The sequence below is a fragment of the Capra hircus genome, chromosome 23 (genome assembly GCF_001704415.2).
Source record: "Capra hircus breed San Clemente chromosome 23, ASM170441v1, whole genome shotgun sequence".
Taxonomy (NCBI): domain Eukaryota; kingdom Metazoa; phylum Chordata; class Mammalia; order Artiodactyla; family Bovidae; genus Capra; species Capra hircus.
The window spans coordinates 4,956,865-4,974,505 of record NC_030830.1 but is presented as its reverse complement, the minus strand read 5'-3'; the positions used below and the strand labels follow the sequence as shown (position 1 = coordinate 4,974,505).

General features: G+C 44.3%; 1 protein-coding gene across 2 annotated transcripts in view; it reads left to right on the top strand.

The window, feature by feature from the left end:
- Positions 1–17,641, top strand: part of MAK (male germ cell associated kinase) — a 50,528-nt gene that overhangs the window by 21,991 nt on the left and 10,896 nt on the right. For both annotated transcript variants that reach the window (XM_018039297.1, XM_018039296.1), the window contains exons 7-11: positions 3,080–3,251; positions 4,235–4,402; positions 8,290–8,601; positions 11,932–12,104; positions 13,581–13,729. In XM_018039297.1, coding sequence (XP_017894786.1) covers positions 3,080–3,251; positions 4,235–4,402; positions 8,290–8,601; positions 11,932–12,104; positions 13,581–13,729 — 974 coding nt within the window. The remainder of the gene's footprint in view (positions 1–3,079; positions 3,252–4,234; positions 4,403–8,289; positions 8,602–11,931; positions 12,105–13,580; positions 13,730–17,641) is intronic.

Sequence of the window (17,641 nt, the reverse complement as noted above, 5' to 3'; positions counted from 1 at the left end):
CACACAGCTAATTAACAATACCAGCTTTTTTTTTTTCTTCTTAATTTTTAAAAAAATTTTAAACAATTTTAAAAAATGAGTGTCTTTAAACTGTCTTTGAAGAGAAAGATTAGTTACCTTATTTCTAATAATGGTTTGATTTTTTTCATCACAATCCATGGAATCAATGTGAAGCTTTAGGAAGGTCATTCTTTGAAAAGCAAAATGGCTGACATGACTGGGAATGCTACTTAATTTTAGTTAAAAAACTTTTGCATTAAAAATAGCATTCTTTTTGTAGTGATAAACCAAATACGAGTTTTAATGATGGTTAAAACAGTATTCCTACTAAATTAAGAAACCTACAGAGCTGGAGGGTATTTGATGAAGATGCACATCTCTTTTGTAACTGCTTCCAAATAAGCTGCTAAATTGCATTCTAACAAAATAACAAGTTGCGGTTGTCAAAATATACACATTACACATACACACAGACAGAGCCTAACCAAACCACACATTTTCTTTGATGACGTTGAGGTTGACTTCGAAGACTACTGCAGCATGACTGTATTTTTCTCTCTTTGCTGTCATTTGAATCTTAGAATTGTTTGAACCTTTGAAAAACTACTTTGTAAGTCAATTTTAATAATTTACAGTAGTGCCTAGCTTTTTTGTACATAATCCCTTTATATTTTGGTTGCATTTTATTTCAAATCCCTTGGAAATCTTCCTTCAGAATTTTTGATAAATAGTGCCAAAAACTCACGCTTCTGAAGTTTATAGCAAACTGGAATTATTCAAAATGAGGCTTGCAAACCGGAAGATAATGATTTTTATCCCTACAAAAGCAAAAGAGGAACTGAACAGATTAAATGCTAAGAGCTCAAAGTATACTAGTTTTTATCTGTTTAAATGTATAGTTAGAAGTGGAAAATCTCTTCTTGCAGGGAAGAATCTTTTTAAGGAGCTTCTATTTTCAACTGGGTAAATTTAGATCCTGTACTGAAATGGAGTGAAATTGAGACTATTTGTTTTCAGGATATAAACCTGGCAAAACGTTTGAAATAATTTTGTCTCATAAAACTATCAAAACATAGTAACAGGTGTTGGCAAGGATGTGGAGGAATTGGAGCCCTCATAGGTTGTTGGTAGGAGTGCAAAATGGTACAGAACAGTCTGGCAGTTCCCCAGTGGATAAACATATAGGTGTATACCCAAGAGAAGTGAAAACATATGGCCACACAAGAACTTGTGACTGTTCATAACAACATTATTTGTAACAGCCCAAAAGTAGAAACAACCGATGAACAGATAACAAAATGTGGTGTAGCCATACAGTGGAATATTGTTGTTGTCCAGTCACTCATGTCTAACCCTGTGACCCCATGGACTGCAGCATGCCAGGCTTCCCTGTCCTTCACCATCTCCTGGAGCTTGCTCAAACTCATGTCCATCGAGTCGGTGATTCCATCCAACCATCTCATCCTCTGTCATCCCCTTCTTCTCCTGCCTTCAATCTTTCCCAGCATCAGGGTCTTTTTCAATGAGGCAGCTCTTCACATCAGGTGGCCAAAGTATTGGAGCTTCAGCTTCAACATCAGTCCTTCCAATGAATACCCAGGACTGATCTCCTTTAGGATGGACTGGTTGGATCTCCTTGCAGTCCAAGGGACTATCGAGAGTTTTCTCCAGCACCACAATTTGAAAGCATCAATTCTTTGGCACTCAACCTTCTTTATGATTCAAATCTGACATCCACACATGACTACTGGAAAAATCATAGCTTTGACTATACAGATATTTGTTGGCAAAGTAATGTCTCTGCTTTTTAGTACACTGTCTAGGTTTGTCATAGCTTTTCTTCCAAGGAGCAAGCGTCTTTTAATTTGGGGGCTGCAGTCACTGTTCGCAGTGATTTTGGAGCCCAGGAAAATAAAGTTTGTCAGTGCTTCTCCTTTTTCCCCATCTATTTGCCGTGAAGTGATGGGACCAGATGCCATGATCTTAGTTTTCTGAATGTTGAGTTTTAAGCCAGCTTTTTCACTCTCCTCTTTCACTTTCATCAAGAGGCTCTTCAGCTCCTCTTCACTTTCTGCCATTAGTGGTTTATCATCTGCATATCTAGGGTTGTTGATATTTCTCCCAGCAATCTTGATTCCAGCTTGTGGAGAAAGAAGTTCTGATACATGCTACAACATGGATAAACCTTGAAAACATGTTCAGTGAAAGAAGCTGGTCACAAAAGACCAGACAGTGTATGGTCCCGTTGATGTGAAGTGACGGAACAGGCAAATCAACAGATAGGTGGTAGACTAGAGATGCTGGACCCAGGGCGGTTGGAGTGATGTGGGGTTTCTTTGGGGGATAATGAAAATGTTCTCAAGTTGATTGTGATGATGGATACACAAATCTGTGAATATACTATATTATCAATTAAGGGAATTGAGTCAGTTGAGGAACTGCTGCTTTCAAACTGATAAGCAAAAAAAAAAAAAAAAAGGATAAATAAGCACAGGATATACTCAGTATCCCATGATAAACCATAATGACTATGAAAAAGAATGTGTACACGCATAACTGAATCACTTTGCTATTCAGCAGACATTAACACAACATTGTAAATCACTATACTTGAATAAAATAAACTTAAAACAAAAAAGAGGGGAAAAAAGCTCGCTACTCAGGGATAATCCTTGTTAATCTTTTGTTTTCTGTCCTTCATATGAATGTATCAGGATGTAATGCATTGTAAAATTACACAGCTGTTCCCATTCAGGATATATCTACTTCCATTCAGAGCTTCCCCTCTTTCCTTAGCATATTATATAGCATTTTCACATCTGTTTGTTGGAGTTCCTATCTTAGGTCACTTGGACATTTCACTGATATTTGTCTCAAGCTCTGCTACGTGTTTGTGGTCAGGAAAAATCTGCTCCAATAGAAACCCAACACACTACGCAGAGGCCTGATACACAGAAAGGCATTTAACACCCAGTCGTTGATTGAAATGCACAACCAAACAAAACGAGAGCCTGCTGTCCCTCCGTCTCGGAGACGACACCCCAAATGGCCTGTTCGATTTTGTGTTCTCTTTTCATAGGTATCGCGCTCCTGAGGTTTTATTAAGATCTTCAGCTTACAGCTCTCCCATCGACGTGTGGGCTGTTGGCAGTATAATGGCTGAGCTGTATACATTAAGACCACTTTTCCCAGGGACAAGTGAGGTCGATGAAATCTTTAAAATTTGCCAGGTTTTAGGGACTCCTAAAAAAGTAAGTACTCTTGTCCCTAAGTTGTTGTAACTTTTCATTATTTATAACCTTTGGCAAGCTAGGTGGTATTTGAATTTTTCAAATAGGCTTATGCTTTAACGGTTCATTTTCGTATAATCTTTTTTTTAAAATTGGGATGGAATGAGGATTGCAGAAGCTAGAATTCTATCAGGTTGTGGAAAAATGGTGCTTGCCTCCCTTGAAGAATATAAGGGAAGATTTTCTATATTTAGAGTTCTATATATTTAACTTTGAGCAAATGATCAGGTGATGGCTACAGAGACATCCTTGCTCAGAATCTTTCCTCCTTGTTCCGTGAATGTCCATTGGAATCAACTTATTAATACCGAGTGTCCTAGATTTTATATTCTCTTAACCTTTTCTTGTTTACTTTTATATACCTCTGCCACAGATATTTAATTTCTTGAAATGAGGACTTTTCAATTAACTGTTGCACTCAGCTAGACTTCACTTTCCGAGCTGTACTTATTTTGTTTAATAAGTTTAAATATATATAATTACACCTTACTTGGGTGTGTGCCTCATACTTAATATTAGACAAGTTAACACAGCTATTAAAAGTTTAACAAAACTGTCATTTCCCAGCTGTGTGCAGTTTTTGACGTTGGAGGCAATGCATTAACATAAAATGAGGATCTTTGTAATATTATTCTCTTTGTAAATCACTTGTCCTTAGTTGTTCAAACTTACCTGGGTACCATCATCACCATCATCATTAACATTTTGAAATTTATAAAAGTGCCTTCTCATTTTCTCTCCTAACTCTTAATTCAGTGTTCTGTGTATACTGTTTGTGCCACTGAGCTAGGTATGCCGTCGGATATTTCATTTTCACATTTATTGATGAGTCAACACATCATATATGGGTGATTTTTATATTGTTACTATGTTTGTTTTAATCTGATCACTAAAAACAATTTTCTTATTGCTGTCGCTCCCCAACTTATATATTCTTTCAACAGAGTGACTGGCCAGAAGGGTACCAGCTTGCATCCTCTATGAATTTCCGCTTTCCCCAGTGTGTTCCTATAAACCTAAAAACTCTTATTCCCAATGCCAGTAACGAAGCCATTCAGCTTATGACTGAAATGTTGAACTGGGACCCAAAGAAACGACCAACAGCAAGCCAGGTAAGACAAATCTCCTTGGTATAGCTTTTTTTTCTTTTTTTAATTTGAGGTTTTACTATATCGGGGGTATCTTCCTTTGAAAAGACAAGTCTATTTTCAACCAGAGTTTTACCAAGAGAATTAAGCCCTAAAACTTAAGGTACCCACTGTACCTAATGGATTAACTTCCAGGCGTGTAAGATTCTTGGAAGGATTGCAAAAAATAGCCACTCCTGTGATTTTCTGTGTTTTGTGGTTCAAATGAGGAACCCTACGGAGGTTGAGGCTGAAAGGAATCAATCTCTAATGATAAAAATTCAGGCATGGAACAAGCTAATTAGGAAGCAACTTGTCATGGGTGGTAAAACAGCATCTCTTCAGTTAGACAGCCTCGTAGAATTTCCACTGCTCTCCTGCGGTTTAGAGGATTCCTGTTCCCTCCACGCAGCACGGTCATCCCTCCACGGGAATGGAGCCTCCTCTCTCCGGCTCCCACAGAGGGTAGCATGTGATACCCACCCTTGGCTTCTTTGTGACTTATATCTTCAGCACCTACAGAGGAATCGTGTCACGTGGTCTTAAAAACAGTACAGTTTTATCTGCAAATGGCGTAAATTAAAAAGTCGTTATGGGCTTTATGGTGTTCTTATTGTTATTTAACTATTCATTAAGTGTTGAAATAAACCAAATAATGGTTTGGCTTTTTAAAAATTTAATTTGGGAAAATATTTTCTAAAGATCAACTGGAAGAACAGATAGGAAAGAATAACCAAGACAGACTTGAATGAGAATAAGTAACTTGGGGGATGGTGGTAAGGGTAGACAGTTTGCCCTATCAAATATTAAAGTAATCTGTAACGGGACTTCCTGGCAGTCCAGTGGTTCAGATTCCACGTTTCCACCACAGGAAGGGGTACGAGTTCCATCCCTGGTTGGGGAACTAAGAGTCCCACATGCCTCACGGCGTGGCCAAAAAAATTAACTGTATTTATTACAAGAAAACCATAATCTGGTAAGTGATAGTCATTACAACAGTGAAGGTACTGGCATGTGTATGCTTAGTCACTCGGTCATGTCTGACTCTTTGCGACCCCACGGACTATAGCCCACCAGGCTCCTCTGTCCATGGGGTTCTCCAGGCCAGAATACCGGAGTGGGTTGCCATTCCCTTCTCCAGGGGATCTTCCCGACCCAGGGATCCATCCTGGGTCTCTGGCATTGCAGGCAGATTCTTTCCCATCTGAGCCACCCTAGTACTCGTGTCCTTAACAGTAATACTATAATTAATTAATGACAATAACTAATATTGATTGAGCAGAGGCTTTATATAAAATTTCTGGCAGTCCTCACAACAACTCTATTAGGTACACCAATTATCACTGCTTAAAAATAAACTGAGGAACTCAGACATTGCATAATTTGTGCCATGTTGTATAGTCAATAATTGGTGGAAGTGAGATACTGTTAATTAAGTAAGGTAAATGGAAAAAGGCACAGTCACAAAATATTTTAATAGGGTCATTTTCTATTAGGAATTCTCATAGTTTAATATACTTTGAGCGGTAATAGGCTTTTCTGTTTTCATTTTTTATAAATATATGTGTATTTACAGACTTTAACAGCTTCTGCAACTGTAAGTATCTTATGCCAGAACCTTCACTGTTATAATTTCTATCACTTAGCAATTATTTTTTATAGTAAATACAATTTACTTATTTTTTTTGGCCACACCATATGTATGTATATGAAAGATAATGTAAATGAAAGACTAAAAAGAAATACTGAAAAGAAAAGCATCAAAACGTGAGCAGTAGTTTTTCTTTGGTGTTGGCTTTAGAGATAATTTTAATTTCTTATTGAGAACTTTCTATACATTCCTTATTGTATGCAATCAGTATTCCCTCAGCAAACAGGAAAAAATGTTATTATTTTTTAAAGATTTCCTGTTTCTTTAAGGATGGTAGCTGGTATCTTAAAGGGGGAAAGTTACAGATGAAGCCTTGACATTGCAAAACACACTCTTAAAAATGTGTACATTCTTGCCTGAGGAATACTGACATGCTAATTAATGGGACTACTTGATTCAGAATTTGTCTCCTGGCTGCCAGGCACGGATGTATTTAAATCGTCTACAGTGGCTGAGTTCCACCAAGCAGTGTCTGCGTAATTAACACATGCATGAGGTGTGGTAGGGGACAGAATGAAGTTTCTAAGGGGAAAACTCAGAATAAAACTTCCCCCTACTTCTGCCAAAACATACCTCCCTGCCCTTAACCTCTTTCTTGTTCACTATTTCAGTGCCGGGCTTTTCAGTGGAAGCAGGGAGACATAGTTAGGGAGAGGTTAAGTTCTAGATGCTGCCTCTATTCCTTCAAACTCTGCCCTTGCACACCTAAGAAGTTCACTGTGGGTCATGGCTCTGCCTCCACATGGCGGGTGGGGACTGGCTGAGGGCAGGAGGTGCAGGAGAACTGGACTTGGTTATCTTAAGGAGCCACCCTCCACCAACACACACACACACACACACCCCAATAGAACACACACACACACACACTCACACACACACACACACACACACACACACCCAATAGAACTAGACTTGGTTATCTTAAGGAACCACCCTCCACCAACACACACACACACAATAGAACTGGGAACTTCCCTCCCCATCCAGACATGTAATACTGACAAAGATCTATATGCTCAGCTGAGCTGCAGAGAAACCTTCAGACAGCCTCCGGACCAATTGTCATCAACCCCGGCGTAGTTAAGTCACTCAGTCGTGTCCGACTCTTTGCGACCCCAGACTCCCCTGTCCTTCACCAACTCCCAGAGCTTGCTCAAACTCATGTCCATCGAGTCGGTGATACCATTCAACAATCTCATCCTCTGTCGTCCCCTTCTCCTCCCACCTTCAATCTTTCCCAGCATCAGGGTCTTTTCCAATGTTGGCTCTTTGCATCAGGTGGCCAAAGTACTCCTTGGTATTCCTGACATTTCTGACCCAATAATTCTTTGCTGAGGGGATGGGTAGGGGGCGGGCTGTCCTGTTCATTGTAGGATATTTAGTGGCATTTCTGCAGCGTGCCTAGACACCAGGAGCACTTACCATCCCCTGAATTGTGACAATATAAGATATCTCCTGAGGAGCAAAGTCTCCCCAGTTGAGAACCCCTGCTCAAGACTGTGAGACCCAATCATCAGGTCCCCCCACCCAACTTCCACGTAATAGCAGCAGTTTGATGACCGATCCAATCAATGACCATTTTTACTAGTATTTTCTTTCTCGTTTTAACTAGTATTTTTATATTCTATCCCCTAAGTAATCTTCTCTTTGCTGGTATATTGTTAAAATAGGCTTTAACACGTATGTGTTTGTTGCCGTCTTTCTTAGAACTGTTTTTATTGCTAGCCAATATAGAGTTATAGTTAGAATAACCCTGAATTTTATATGATGTTAGAGTTTTTCATTTAAAACAAACTATGTAGAAGCCTTTCTTAACTCATTTCTCTTAATGCCTTTATGGGGTCTACACCATTATCGGTATCTACCACTCTGGTTTGAATGGTTTTCAAATTCAGCCAGTGTTACAAGCTAGATTTTGTTTTCATACGAAGTCTTTAAAAGACCATTTGCTTTGACTGTATGTGAAAATCACTGAATGTGAGTCTTATATTCTTCCTACTAACATGTACTTTTTCAATTTTTAAATGAAATTTAGTTCTCATATTATTTTTTCCTGGGTATCTTTTTAAAGTCATCACATAAGGGAAAAGGTGGATGCTCTGTAAATCTTTGAAACTTACCCAGATGAGTGATACATGCCTAGCCCAACTCTGGATGGTAGTGTATGTGCAATAAATTTAGGAGAAACCATTTTTCATTTGTTACTTCCATGCTACTACAGGCATTGAAACACCCATATTTTCAAGTTGGGCAAGTATTAGGCCCTTCCTCACATCATTTGGAATCGAAACAGCCTTTAAATAAGCTTGTGCAACCACTTGAACCAAAGCCATCTGCAGCGGATCCAGAACCTCAGCCTCTGCCGGACATAAATGACCAGGCTGCCGGACCTCCTCAGCAGCAGAACAGCCACCAGCCACTGCGGCCTATCCAGCCGCTGCAGAACGTGGGTGTCCAGCCAGCACCCAAACAGCACAGTCAGCAGAAAAGGCCGCCAACCCTCTTTCCAAGTATCATCAAAAGCATGCCCACCGTAAGTAGCCCAATATGACATTTTAGATGGTTTGGTTCCACTAGGATTTCCTTTCTAGGCATTCTCTCAGTGTCAGGGAAGACATAAAAGATGTTGGTCTGTTTCGTTGATCAGTACAGACCCAGAACCCAGAACAGTGTCTCAAAGCGAAAGTGTGAGTCGCTCAGTCGTGTCCAACTCTTTGTGACCCCGTAGACTGTAGCCCTCCAGGCTCTCTGTCCATGGGATCTTCCAGGCAAGAATACTGCAGTGGGTAGCCATCCCCTTCTCCAGAGGATCTTCCCGATCCAGGGATCAAACCCCAGGTCTCCTGCATTGCAGGCAGATAGATCCTTTACCATCTGAGCCACAGAGAAGCTGTCTGGCACATAGTAAATTCTCAACAAATATCTACTGAATGAATAAATAAATGTCCACACTGATTTTGAACCACCCTGAGGGTCTTAAGGAGTCCACATTACCTTTTGGACAATTCTGACTACTAGAAAGTTCTCCCTCACAGTGAACTAAAATCTGGTTTCAAAAAAAATTTTTTTTTTTTTTTTTTGATGTGGGCCATTTTTTAAAGTCTTTATTGAATTTGTTAAAGTATTATTTCTGTTTTGGTCAGGAGACATGTGGAATCTTAGCTCCCAGACCAGGGATCAAACCCTCAGCCCCTGCATTTGAAGGCAGATTTTTAACCACCAGGCTACCAGGGAAGTCCTTGGTTTCTGTAGCTTTTCAGAAAGGCAGCCTTCAGATACTGGAAAGTCATCTTACCTGCCACTTTCTCCAGGAGAAACACACCCCCAGTTCCCTCTCAGGCTCCGCTGGGATGGCACTCACTGATAGCTGACTTCCCCCCTGAGTCCCCTCCCCATCCTTCATTCCCCTTCCCCAGAACTAATGGCAGATAGCAGGTAGGAAATACAGACTGGGTGAATCACCACCAAAGTTTTCAGAACGCTGTGTTCACTCATGCCATCAAGGGTTATCTTTTTTTTTCCCTTGAAAGGCACATAAAATGGTGACTCATACCGGGAGGGAAAGAAGGAAATTCACATTCATAGCTACTCAGCTCCTTGCATTATGCAGCCCCCTGTGTGCGTTCCCAAAGTGACCTGAACTATTTACCGCCTTTCTTTCCTAGCGCGCTCTTTTAGTAACTGCCGTTAGAGTCTTTGCCCTCAGCTGGTACCAAACTTACTACTGTAGAGTTCGTAAAAATCCACCTGCTACTTTGTAAAAGTTATTAATACTTTCCCTTTTCCAATCTTCTCAGACGTAAGACGACTAGATGTTACTGGCGTTGTTCAGCAGCTCCTAACATAAGAGTTCAACTGAAATAAGAGTCTCAGGCTCAGACAAGGATAACTTTGATTAACTCTGCCCATCTGAGGCTTTGGATCTCCTTGTTCTCCTTAGTCTGGAGCTCATTCTCTCTCAAACACCACTTTTTGTTCATCACCCATCACTATGGCACCGTCAGCTTCAAGCAATGGCATATCCACTCTTTAAGCATCTTCTTGCTTCAAATGCAGCTGAATTTGCTGACCTTGCTTCCAAATTCCCAATTTTCAGTCACCTTGTGGATTTCTCAGTTTCCATGAGCCCCAGAACACCCACGTCAATCTGAATAAAACCGCCTCGTTGTCTGCCCCAGCCTAGGTCTTCTTCCTCATTCCTTATTAACGGAGCCACCCCTCTGAGACAGCTGGGCTCACACTGTGAAGTCATGCCTGCCTCTCCTTCTCTGTGTCCTGTAGGATCACACTCGGTGACTTAAGACAGAACCTGACCCCTTGTGGCTTAAACCAGGAGGGGTGTTTTTCTCTGATAGCAAGAAGGTGGGTAGTGGGCCAGCCAGGGCTGGTGCCACTTGTAAAGGGCACCGGACTGCCCTGTCTCCCCGTCCCCACCACCACGCTCAGCAGGAGGCTCCCGGTCCCACGGGTGGCTGCTGCTCCCTGGGGTTGCGTCTGCCGTCCCCAAGGGGAAGAGTGAAACACACAGGAGCACGCCACCGGCAGAGCCTAACGCTGGTCCTCCTGGGATCCTCTCCCAACAGATGGGCACTTCATCTCACTGGCTAGGTCGTGTCCCCTGGGTACACAGAGCTGTGAGGGAGGCTGGCATTTTTTTTTTTTTTTAGGTATTTAACATGGGCAGACTGCCACCCAGAAGAGAATCCTAGTAAGGAGACAGAGGAGGGTGGCTACTGAGGGGGCAACCAGCAGTGTCTGCCACACTCACCTTGACCTCTGTTCAGAGAGACACTGAGTCCAGACCTTTTATTCCTTGTTAACAGAAGCGTGTGCTTTCTTGAGCATTCCAGCCACGATGAATCCACTGTCCTTGTCACTGCGTGCCACTCTAACTCCTCTCTGAGGAGCCTGACCTTTCCCAAAAGGGGCCTTTATCACATCACTTTTTTAGCGTTCTCCATGGCCCAAAGGACAGCTGCCACGTCTTAGGGATTCATGGAAGGCCCACATCACAGAGCACCCGTCTGTCTTTACAGCCTCGTCCTCCGACAGCGCAGCACATCCACCCCACTCGACTCCGTCTACCTTTTCTCCCCGCACACCCATGACACTTCTCTGTTAAAGAGACACACTTCATCCATTTCCTTCTCCAAACTGTAGAATAACAACAACAGCAACAACACCTAACATACCTAATACAGTCACACTTACGTGCAAGAAAGTGAACGTCACCCAGTCGTGTCCAACTCTTTGTGACCCCATGGACTATACAGTCCATGGAATTCTCCAGGCCAGAATGCTGGAGTGGGTAGCCTTTCTTTTCTCCAGGGGATCTTCCCCACACCAGGGATCAAACCCAGGTCTCCCGTATTGCAGGTGGATTCTTAACCAGCTGAGCCACCAGGGAAGCCCATACGTGCAAGGGCCTCTGCTAAAAACTTTTGATATATTTCAGTATCAAATCCCAAAACACTAAGATATAAACACTGTATCCCCCTCTCCACCCCCGCCCCCACCACCGTTTAAGGGGAAGGAAACTAAGGCTCTGAAAAATTAGGTCATTTGCCCAAAAAGCCACCCACGGCAGTTTTCTAGATGACACGTCAACAAAGACTCAGCTCTGAACCTAAGTACTCAAGCCTGCCGCAACCCAGGTTCACAGAGATCTTTCTCAACATCCTATCACATGTTTTAACCTGCGCTGTCTCTGTCAGCATCTTAAAACACTGTGTACCCGTGTGTCTCCTTAACTCTGTGGAAAGCCCCTTGAGGACGGGGACAGGCAGCACCGAATGTGACAGCCTGCACACAGTAGGCCCTCGGCCCCCCGATTAAAGACGGCGATGCTGCTTTCCCACCACAGAAGCCGGGCGGCACCTTGGGCCACAAAGGTGCCCGGAGGCGCTGGGGCCAGGCCGTGTTCAAGGCTGGAGACGGCTGGGCAGACCTGGAGGACGGCGACTTTGGAGCCTCCCATTCCAAGAAGCCAAGCATGGGCTTGTCCAAGGAGACGAGGAGAAAGGAGTCTCCGTTTCGGTAAGGGATGTCTCACGTGAACCTATATTTTCAGCCTGCGTCAACTTGACTCTACTCATTAAACGCAAATGAGTGTAGATGGCAAAAGGTAAGAAGTAGCTTGGTGGTGTTTTCTTCTCTCAAACCCAGATTTCTGCGCTTCCCTCTGGGGAAGTTTAGACCCCTGACTCCGCACAGGAACGAGTCTCAGGATCACTGGTTGAGGGTGTGGGGTACGGGGTTATCACGTTCAGCGTTGAGTGTGCCCCTCTGAATTCTGATCCACCATTACTGCCCTTTGAAGCCCACACACCTCTGCAAAAAGCCAAGCACAACCTAGAAAGGTCACGGTTTCCTCTGCCGGTGGTGTTCAGAGTGGATCAGTTGCTTGCTGCTCTGAACATTTTTGCTCGTTTTCTGGACTTTTCTTGAAAGCTTGATATCTCTAGCAGTCTCTTTTTAAATTTTTAATTGGAAGATAATTACTGTACAACATCGTGATGGTTTCTGCCCGATATCAACATGAATACGTGTGTCCCCTCCCTCTTGAACCTCCAGTAGGGCTGTTTCTCATGAAGGGTCTCCCTGTGTTCAGGGCCACCCCCAAAGCTGTGGCCAGTGGTTCAGAGAGGGCCAGTCACCCCAGTGTCCATCTCTCAGGAGGTCGAGTGGGTGAGTAGGGATCTCCCGGGGGTGAGCACGGAGGCCTGGGGTCAGACAGGTGACAAGAGCGGCCAGTGTGGCCAGGCCTCCGCAGAGGAGCAGGGAGAAGGTTGTGGTGAAGGGCCACACTCAGAGCAACAGGCAGCAAAAAAACCCCAAAATCAAGCCATATCCTCTGGCAGTGATGGCTGCTGCTCGGAGAAATGGCTTCTGCACTAGTCAGAGCCAGGCCGGCACACCGAAGGCCGGTTCCGGCACCGAACCGGGGCTGGGGAGGCGGACGCGGCGGGCAGCGTGGGTCCCTTCTCCTGGGACTCTGCATGTCTTGCAAACTCGTTATTTCCCTGCAGGGCATTAGGCTCGCCGGAAGTTTCGTCTGGGATCTCTCCTAGCCCTTCTTCCCACTGCAGCCCTCCTTAGCCCAGCCCAAAGCGTGTCCCCCCAACACCCTCGTGGGGCCGCACCCCTGGAGTAGACAGGTGGACACGGCTGAGAGTCTCTCCCCTTTCAACACAACATCTTGCCACATCCTGAACCCACAGCTGCCGTAGGTGTAGACAAAAAAAAAAAAAAAGGAAATGCACTGTGCACAGGGCGATTGCTGCTTAGTTCTAAAATCTTTGTGCTGCACGCTGTCCAGTATTGGGAATGATTTCTGTGCACTGCTGGGTCTCCGCTCAGCCGGAGTTGACACTCAGGGGTGTCTTATCGGCCAAAGGACGCTGATGGAAACCACTGGCAGGTCTGAAAAGGTGTGCAGAGGGTGGGGGAGCGCCGAGCGGTGTCACCTTGCTGTTCTTCACCCGGTGACATCCCTTCATGTTGACTTTCGAGGCTTCCAGAGTCGGTGCCCGCGGGCTCCAGCTACTCAACGAGGGAAAACAAGAGCTTACCTGCTGCTGTTACCCTGAAATCGGATTCGGAACTGTCAGCTGCTTCCACGGCCAAACAGTACTATTTGAAACAATCAAGATACCTTCCCGGTAAGTAGAGACCACAAAATGTTTCCTGGTGGCGAAAGCACGTTAGCAGGTCATGCTCCAGCGTCTCTGAGTCTTTGATGAAAGGGCGCCCGTAACCTGCCGTTGCAGCCTTCCGCTGGACCAGCCTGTCACCAGGTACTGTTCTGGACCTTCTGCCTCTGTGAAATGGGCTCAAGAAACGCCTGGGAGGCACAAATCAAGATGATGAGTGTGCTAGAGAAAACACCGCCCTCCCCACCAAAGCTGTGCCTTCAGTAAATGCGAAACTTTACTCAGACAATTCTGCAGTTCCATTATGTTTTTTTTTTTAAGAGATAGAATTTATATATGTTCCCTAAACAATCTGATGTGTGCTTTTAAAAGATCATCTAGCTGCTAGGTAGACCACGCTGAGGGGCTCAAAAAGGGTCGGGGGACTGGTCGCGGGGCCGCTGCCCCTATCTGGGTAGAGAGGCCGATGACTTGTTCTGGGACTGAAGTCCTTAGGACCACAGTGAGAGGAGTGGGAATTAAGACCATAAGAAAGGGTGCACTTTGGAAAGGTGCAAAGGCCCCAGTCAGTGTCAGTTTTGGTGTTGAAACCATGAGGAGGTTCTGTTCTGACTGCAAGAGCAGGGGTGTAACAAAGTTTTCAGAACACAGATTCCTGGGGGACATTTTTTTTTTTTAACTGAATCCACCTCGCTGAAATAAAATCAGTGATTGTTATCTATAGAAGTTCGCCCTCTGGTGGTGGGAAAGGCGATTGTAAAAGTTTTAGCAGAGGATAGTATCAGTGGCTCCGTCATCTCTGACTCTGCGACCCTGTGGACTGTAGCCCACCAGGCTCCTCTGTCCATGGGATTCTCCAGGAAAGAATACTGGAGTGGGTTGCCATTTCGTTCTCCAGGGGATCTTCCCGAACTGGGGAATCAAACCCGGGTCTCCTGCGTTGCAGGCAGATTCTTTAGTGTCTGAGCCACCAGGGCAGAGGATAAATGGATCCCAAACACCCTTTTCCCAGTTCTGCTTGTTTCCTAATGTAGTTTTCAAGTTATTTCAGGGTATCTGAGACCCATCTGATTGTTTCCTTTTTAACCAGAAAGCTCTAACCAATTCTGCTTACTCTGGGTCAGAAGCATGGTTGTAAATTGAAGCCTAAGAAACACAGATAATCACGATGGTGTGATCACTCACCTAGAGCCAGATATCCTGGAATGTGAAGTCAAGTGGGCCTTAGAAAGCATCGCTGCGAACAAAGCTAGTGGAGGTGATGGAATCCCAGTTGAGCTGTTTCAATGCTGAAAGATGATGCTGTGAAAGTGCTGCACTCAATATGCCAGCAAATTTGGAAAACTCAGCAGTGGCCACAGGACTAGAAAAGGTCAGTTTTCATTCCAATTCCAAAGAAAGGCAATGCCAAAGAATGCTCAAACTACTGCACAATTGCACTCATCTCACACACCAGTAAAGTAATGCTCAAAATTCTCCAAGCCAGGCTTCAGCAATATGTAAACCAGATGTTCACGCTGGTTTTAGAAAAGGCAGAGGAACCAGAGATCAAATTGCCCACATCTGCTGGATCATGGACAAAGCAAGAGAGTTCCAGAAAAACATCTATTTCTGCTTTATTGACTATGCCAAAGCCTTTGACTGTGTGGATCACAATAAACTGTGGGAAATTCTGAGAGAGATGGGAATACCAGACCACCTGACTTGCCTCTTGAGAAACCTGTATGCAGGTCAGGAAGCAACAGTTAGAACTGGACATGGAACAACAAACTGGCTCCAAATAGGAAAAGGAGTACGTCAAGGCTGTATATTGTCACCATGCTTATTTAGCTTATATGCAGAGTACATCATGAGAAATGCTGGGCTGGAGGAAACACAAGCTGGAATCAAGATTGCCGGGAGAAATATCAATAACCTCAGATATGCAGATGACACCACCCTTATGGCAGAAAGTGAAGAGGAACTAAAAAGCCTCTTGATGAAAGTGAAAGAGGAGAGTGAAAACGTTGGCTTAAAGCTCAACATTCAGAAAACTAAGATCATGGCATCTGGTCCCATCACTTCATGGGAAATAGTTGGGGAAACAGTGGAAACAGTGTCAGACTTTATTTTGGGGGGCTCCAAAATCACTGCAGATGGTGACTGCAGCCATGAAATTAAAAGATGCTTACTCCTTGGAAGGAAAGTTATGACCAACCTAGACAGCATATTAAAAAGCAGAGACATAACTTTGCCAACAAAGGTCCATCTAGCTGAAGCTATGGTTTTTCTAGTAGTCATGTATGCATGTGAGAGTCAGACTGTGAAGAAAGCTGAGTGCTGAAGAATTGATGCTTTTGAACTGTGGTGTTGGAGAAGACTCTTGAGAGTCCCTTGGACTGCAAGGAGATCCAACCAGTCCATCCTAAAGGAGATCAGTCCTGGGTATTCACTGGAAGGACTGATGCTACAGCTGAAACTCCAATACTTTGGCCCCCTCATGCGAAGAGTTGACTCATTGGAAAAGACCCTGATGCTGGGAGGGACTGGGGGCAGGAGGAGAAGGGGACGACAGAGGATGAGATGGCTGGATGGCATCACTGACTCGATGGACGTGAGTCTGAGTGAACTCCGGGAGTTGGTGAAGGACAGGGAGCCCTGGCGTGCTGAGATTCATGGGGTCACAAAGAGTCAGACACGACTGAGCGACTGAACTGAACTGAAGAAACTCTCAAAATTAAAATGCTACACCTGAGCCTTACTGTACCCTGTTCTGACACATTCTGTCTCAAAGACGGCCCCTCTAGAGCTGGGTGAGAATTGAAACTAGAATTGAGCTCTGCTCAGTCACTTGGACAAACCTTTATTGAGCACTTACTGTGAACCAGCAGAGAACAGATACACAAAGAAGTGATCTTTGACATTCATTTATGGTCCATCGTTACTCATTGAATATCTTCAGGAAAAACAGAGAATACTACCTTTGGGCCCCGCCTTTTTTTTTTTTTTCCCAACATAAAGCCAAGTATTAAGGTCTTATTAAGGATCAACCTTCAGGATGATGGGAGCTCCCGAAATGTGCCATATAATTTCAGGGCAGCATGACATTATACTACAAGGACTGGCAGATCTGTGACACTGGCCTTCAGGGAGAGAGACGCGAGAGTCTTAGTTACCGACCTGCTGCTGACTGGCTGTGTACTGGAGCGCGACTCTGAGGTTGGGTTTTGTTACTTACAGTGGGACTGCGGTCATCAGCTCACCCTGTAAGCCTTAGGTCCTTAATGATCTCAAGGTAGTTGTTGCCAATAGAGTGTATGGAGGACGTGCTAACCATCTCCGCAACGCCCTCTGGTCTCATTCCTGGTTCTGGCACTTTTGAAACCCGGCTCTGGCGGATCCTTCTCGAGTCTCATTATCACATACAGTCCTTCCTTCCCCCTGGAGAATCCAGCGTCCTGTGTCACTTCTGTGTGTGCCCCTCCCAACTGTATTTTCAATTTCTTAGCAAGACACGAATTCTGGGATCTGCTGCCCACTCACCCCTCGATCCAGCCCCATTCAGGCCACGTCCCGTTCCCCCCACTCCCCTCCGTCCTTGCGATTGGCCCCAGGTTCTTTCCCTTCCAGAAACACACCTCCCTACCCACTACCAAGTCCCCAGCTTGATTCACATTCAGCTTCAAAGTACCTTTTTAAAAGAAAGACTGGCTTAGTTGCTTCTGTTTTTTTTTTTTGCCCCCTCGGCATGAGATTCTTCTAAATAATCCCCACACTGCTAATTGCTTCTCTACAGATGTTGATGTCTCCCTTTTTATCAGAGTAGATTGTAAGCGGAGAAGGCAATGGCACCCTACTCCAGTACTCTTGCCTGAAAAATCCCATGGACGGAGGAGCCTGGTAGGCTGCAGTCCATGGGGTCGCTAAGAGTCAGACACGACT